General features: G+C 41.4%; 1 protein-coding gene across 44 annotated transcripts in view; it reads left to right on the top strand.

Moving 5' to 3' along the window:
- The window catches only part of C2CD6 (C2 calcium dependent domain containing 6), a 168472-nt gene extending 165319 nt beyond the window's left edge, over nucleotides 1-3153 (top strand). For 37 of the 44 annotated variants that reach the window (XM_070580687.1, XM_070580664.1, XM_070580663.1 and 34 more), the window contains one exon: nucleotides 2604-3153. In XM_070580687.1, the coding sequence (XP_070436788.1) occupies nucleotides 2604-2957 (354 nt within the window). In that variant the 3' untranslated portion in view covers nucleotides 2958-3153. The remainder of the gene's footprint in view (nucleotides 1-2603) is intronic. The other 7 variants (XM_070580689.1, XM_070580667.1, XM_070580662.1 and 4 more) reach the window with 1 other exon arrangement.
- The last annotated feature ends 3033 nt before the right edge of the window (nucleotides 3154-6186 follow it).

Raw genomic sequence — 6186 nt, 5'->3', positions numbered from 1 at the left:
ATGTTTTTCTAAGTGTTCTACTGCATTTGGCAAATTCTGTCAATAACCTGCTTTAGCGTGTATATGTCTGCATGCAGGTGTGTGTGTAACCTTCACTGCCACAAGACATACAGACCTCCAAATTTTAAAAATTCTTCTGACATTCAAATATCACCTCACCTGCTTTAAAATTCAATCACAAAGTCGGGGGCTTGTTAACATACTTAGGGCCTTGGTATAAATGATAAAGCGCACCCCCTCTGGAGCATGCCTTAGAGAAAGGCAGCCTTTCCTCTGGGCAGACTCTGCAGGCTGCACAGCCTGGAGCCAGAGCGCACAGCCCTGTCTATGCGAGTCTCTGGATTTCCGCCCTGGCCCAGCCCTCTGCCAGGGGCTGTGCTGCAGCCGTAGCAGTGGCTTTCTACTGTGGAAACATCCCTGCGAGTTCCTGTTCATGCAGATGTAAACAGACAGTCTTCTTTCAAATTGCTGAATTATTTTTGTTTCAGAACACAAACATGAATCTCCTATTGTGTGCTCCTATTGTTAGCAGTTATTCTGCTAAGCATTAGGGATATGCAAAATTTATAGTCTATTGGATCATGAATTGCAAAATTTTAATTTGACTTCTACTCCTCTTCTTTCAGCACCACCCCTCTACTGTATCACGTGCTGAGAAACTTGGGAATTCAAATCTATTTTTGCTATTAACATGAAAACAATTAGGAAGGCAAATCTGCTCCTAGACTTTATCCGAACTGTTCTAGAGCAAAGTTAACCGCTAGAACGGAAGGAACTGATTTTAATTTCCTGGACACTGCTCTTCTCAGTGTATATAAACAGGCGTGACCCACAATTGGGAAAACTCATAAATTCTAAAGTGATTTTATGTTGATGATTTGATGTGCATAATTCTACTTTTGAATGAGAAAATAGATCTAATTTCAGAATAGCTGCTTTCAATTTGTTTCCCACAGTCAAATAAATTATTAGCTTTAGTAAAGAGTAAAAGCAAATTAGTGGCAGGGTAAATGTTCTTAATGTAGCTTATACTCTCAACTTTGCATTTCTCTTTTCTGTCTAAATTCAGTAATTTAGTATTGAGTGTGTGTGTGCGTGCACACTTGTGTGTACATATACTAGGAAAAGGAACTAGATGTATTCATAGTTTTTGGAAAGCAAAGACTTTCTGAATTTCCTTTAGACAAATGGAATCTTTAATATCACTTTTTCAAACAAAACAAGAAATTGTATTCATGTTATATGGTATAAGATCATATAGGATCTCAGAACCCTTATCCTAAGAGTGGGCAAGGGGGATAGAGTAACCTTATTTCCCTCTGGTAAACCAACAGTACCTACACTTTTCTCTTTAGTGAAGTTGACAACAGAGAATTGAGTGGTAAGGGTGTTTCTCAGATCAGCAGAAAGACTTGCTCATTTGATCCTCAAAAATCCAAGAATCTCCCAAAGGAATCAAAACAGGAGATAGAAAAATTGATTTGTAGGAGCATCCAGAAAAATGATCAGCGGTGTAGGTCTCCACGCACTTCCACTGGCACCTTGAAGCAAAAATTGTATATTACTCACCAGTGTAGCAGAAATTCCCTTAATAATATGGCTTACTAATTGCTCCATGTACGTAAGAGGGAGGAGCAAGAACGTTTCCTTTCCCTCTGCAAACCCAGGCAAAAATGTAAAGTAGATAGAAATTGTCTTTAGACTCTTTATACCTCCTTTTTCATAAATCTCTCTCTTGCTGCCTAATTCTTCTCAATCCTTCCTAGCCTCCCTCGACCTTTCAATTCTCTTAATCCACTCCCACTTGCTCTCCAAATCAAAGCAGCCCATTCCCTTGGAGTGGCCGTCTCTGCAGAGGGTTAAGGGACAAGCTGCTCAAACAGCAGAGGAAACTGCACTAACTTGAGAATGACTAATAGCTCCATACCCTCTTGGGAGTACTTGTAGATTATTATATTTTTATTATAAAATATAGCATATTATAGAAATTTGAGAAAAAGAAAACAAAGCCCATAATTCCAACACCCTAACCCAACCACCATTTCTTTTTTATTTTGGTGTATATCCTTCTAGTTATTTTCCTGAACGTTTTACTTGTTTACTCTCCGAATGTACACAAAAATCTTTAATATAATCTTTATAACCATATTCTTAGATGCTGGTCTGTGTGTGTGTACGTATTAAAGAAGATAGTAATTTTTTAAAGACTGAAAGTTTGGTTAATATAAAAAGTAAAATATAAGAGTTCATAATTTAAATTTGGGCTTGGGAAAGAGAGATTTTGGAGGAGAAGTCTAGAATAGCCTGGCTGGCTTTGCCTGGGAGTCTGACTCCTAAGGACAGCTCCCCTAAATTTTTCTGGTTCCCAGCTTCGTATCTTTTGAAATAACAGATCCTTTGAAACTAACATTTTTTAAAGCAGTCTCTATGGTAGTGCCTAATGGGAGGCCTTGGATGTAGGGTCTGGATTTGGGGACTGCCCTTAAAACATTCGACGCTCTTATTCTTTAACTGTTGATATTATAGACTTTGGTCTTTGTAAATTTAAAATGTACTTTTAAGAAACCTAACTCACCAACTTGATCTTTTATTTTAATATTTAGGATTGTTTGGATAGATTTGAGGATTCACCTGTGACCTCTTTCAAGCATCTTGTAAAAGGCAAATCAAGAGTAAGGCTTATAGGGAAGAACCCTGGTGACATCCAGGTACCAGATCCGGTAAAATACTCAGCGAGACCGTACACAGCGCCTGATGGTCACCAGCGTCGAGAGGGCAACGCTGGGAAGTTCACGAGTCCTCGGATGGTTTCAGCAGGCTTACTTCATGTAAATGATACAATCTCAGATTATGAAATCCATAAGATGCGGCAAAAGAAAAAATTAAAAGATAATATTGAAAAACATTCGCTCATTTGTGATATTATCCAAATGTTAACAGTTCAGAATGATACGTGAGGCCAACAGTCAGAATATCATCTCTCCGGTTAGCAAAATGGTGTGGAGATCTGTCCTTTTGTGTGACAGAAGTCAGCAACTAAATTTCATCTTGTTACAACCATTTCGTTTTAATTAAAATGAAAAAGAAATGCTTTTGATGTAAATGTGTTTTTGTTTATGAACCTTAGGGAATAAACCCAGAAATACACATCCAGCTGATATTCATGAGTAAAGTTTGATCTCCCAGCTTCCCCACTTCTCACATCTACAGCATCCCTACGGTTCCCAGTCTGACTTCCCACCCAGCTCTCAAGCCCCTCCGCGCGGTGCTCAGGGTAGGGCCTCTCTTGGGTGCTGGCCCTTAGCCTTTTGTAATGAACATGCTTTTACTCTGCAGCTCTAGTTACACGCCAAGACTGAACAGTACGCAATTCTCTGCGCCAATAGAACTTGTATTAATTTTAAAATCATCTGATGTTACAACTCTTTAACACTACAAATAACGTATTTAATACTAATTCCTGAGGCATCTCCTACACTGGAGTGACTTCCTAACTTACTCAAAAAACTATGAAAGGGCCTCTTTAATAACATAAAACTCAGGAAACTATATAAAACTGTAGAAAATGCATTAAAAAATCATCTACCTAAACCAACAGGATTTAAATCAGAGACTTCTGAGAATTGTTTCTATTCTTATCAAGCACAATATAAAGCTCTTGTTGGAATTTGGTTCACTCTTGAGAATTAAGAACTTTGATTTATAAAATTTTGTGGGTTTCAATTTTTTGACCATAAATCATAAAGACCATGGGGTTTAAATAGAATTGGCTGATGGAATGGAAATGGAAACATACTTCCTGATCATTCATTTAGTGGTATAATCAAGGTAATTTTTTTGGAGACCAAGAATTTCTAGTAATCCTCAAAGCTGTCAGTGCGAGTGTTGATCAGAGTGGGACTGGGAAAGGACCAATACCTCTGGGTCTTTCAAGTAGAAGGAACACAGGGAACTGGTTTCATGGGTGATGGAATGAAGGCTAAGAAGCCAAAAGGGAGGAAGGGGCAAAGGAGAGGTCAGCAAGAGCAGGAAGTGCTACCACTCCTCAGACGGAAGGGATGCAGGAGGAAGTGGTGTTACTAGCGTCCCAAAGCCAGAAGACAAAGAAGACACAGCCGCTGCCAGGGACACAAGCAGCAGGAGTCGGGTGAAGGGTGACATACCCCGTGCTGCTGCTGTCTCCTCCTGCCCTTGAGTCTTCCACCACTGCCTCCGTGGGAACCAGCGAGCAAGGGTCATGGGAAATGCGGGTCCCAGAGGAGCAGGGCAGGGGACGGGAAATAGATCTGAGAGCTAACAGGCAATTGACCAACATGGTTGACCAATCGATGGTTATGAGGAAAAGCATCAGTCTGGCTTGAAGTAAAGGAGAAAATATTTCCTAGATGGAACTCTCAAATCTCTTTGCCTTCTTAAACTTTTAGTGGCAACATTGTGACAAAAACACAGCCAAAAATTTCCTACCATGGAAATCTCAAATTTTTTCAAAGGTCTTTTTTAAAAACAATAAGAAACTCATACCCTTTAAGTAAGAATTCCTTAAATATTTATTAAATGTCTACAATATGCCAAATACTTTGCTAAACACCAGGAACAGACTCGTGAATAAGATCACATTCTCAAGGAGCCCACAGTCTATGGGGAACATGAACACAGACAGTTAAACACAGAGTCCTGTGAGTGCAGCTGGGGGAAGCCCTACAGAAGCTCACAGGAAGGCATTTCAGCTGAGGCGACTGTGCTGGCTTGGGTCCTTCAGAAAGCAGACACCAAAATGAGATGAAACGTGTGGTAGGCAGAATAATGACCCCCAAACCTCCACGTCCTAATCCTACGAACCTGTGACTATGTAACCTTACACGGCAAAAGGGACTTGGCAGCTGTGATTAAGGATCTTGAGATGGGGAGACTATCCTGGATTGCCTGGGTGGGCTCAGTATAATCACAAGAGTCCTTATCCGAGAGAGGCAGAAGGTCGGTCAGAGGAGATGCAGTAATGCTGGCCCATGAAGCCAAGGCAGGCAGCTCGTCTCCAGAAGCTGGAAAAAGCAGCAGATTCTCCCCTACGGCCTCCAGAGGGCACACAGCCCTGCCAACCCATTTTAAACTCCTCACCTCCACAACTCTAAGAAAATAAATTTGTGTTGTTTTAAGCCACTAAATTTGTGGTAATTTGTTTCAAGAGAAATAAAAAACTAATACAGCAAGCAAGGAGCCTATAAAACAAAATTTAAGGCACTCACTCTCAGGGTGAGGCTATCAATTATAACATATACTATGATGGTTAATTTTATGTGTCAATTTAACTGGGCCACAGGGTGCCCAGTTATTTGGTCAAACATTATTCTAGGTGTTTTGTGAGGGCGTTTTGGATAAATTAACGTCTCAATGTTTACACTGAATAAAGCAGACCCTCCTCCTCCATGCGGGTGGGCCTCATCAACAGAAAAAACAAAAGGCTGATCCTCCCCCTGGCAAGAGAGAATTCCTCCCACCCAACTGCCTTCAGACTGGGACGTCAGCTTTTTCCGCCTTTGGACTCGAACTGAAACATCCTCTCTTCCTGGGTCTGCAGCCTGCCAGCCTTTGGGCAGGAACTACACGATTGATTTTCCTGGGGCTCCAGCTTGCCCACTCACCTGGCAGATCTTGGGACTTGTTAGCCTCTATAATGGTGAGCTAATTCCTTATCATACATCTCCCATTGGTCCCATTTCTCTGGAGAACCCTAAAACACTCACGGTGGATCCGCCGGGCACCGTTTCATGGCCTCCACAGTCCACCTTCTGCACTACACGTAGCACTACAGGTGATCTCAGGGCCTTACCTGGTACTCTTCTCTCCTTCCTCCACCTTGGCAGGTCTTTGTGGCTTACTTGATAGAGTAACCTAAACATTCTTGAGGGGGGCTGGCCAATAAACATGAAAAGATTTGTGTTTCAAATTGTCTATTAATTTGTGTATTATTTGTCACACTGATATTAATTTTAGTCTTAGACTAAAAAATTAATATCAGTCCGGTGGTGCAGCAGTTAAGTTCACACGTTCTGCTTCTCGGCGGCCTGGGGTTCACCGGCTCAGATCCCGGGTGCGGACATGGGAACACTTGGCAAAAAGCCATGCTGTGGTAGGTGTCCCACATATAAAGTAGAGGAAGATGGGCATGGATGTTAGCTCAGGGCCAGT

Source organism: Equus przewalskii, chromosome 17 (assembly GCF_037783145.1).
Source record: "Equus przewalskii isolate Varuska chromosome 17, EquPr2, whole genome shotgun sequence".
Classification (NCBI taxonomy): domain Eukaryota; kingdom Metazoa; phylum Chordata; class Mammalia; order Perissodactyla; family Equidae; genus Equus; species Equus przewalskii.
The sequence above is the reverse complement of the archived record's forward strand: the minus strand, read 5'-3'. Positions and strand labels throughout refer to the sequence as shown.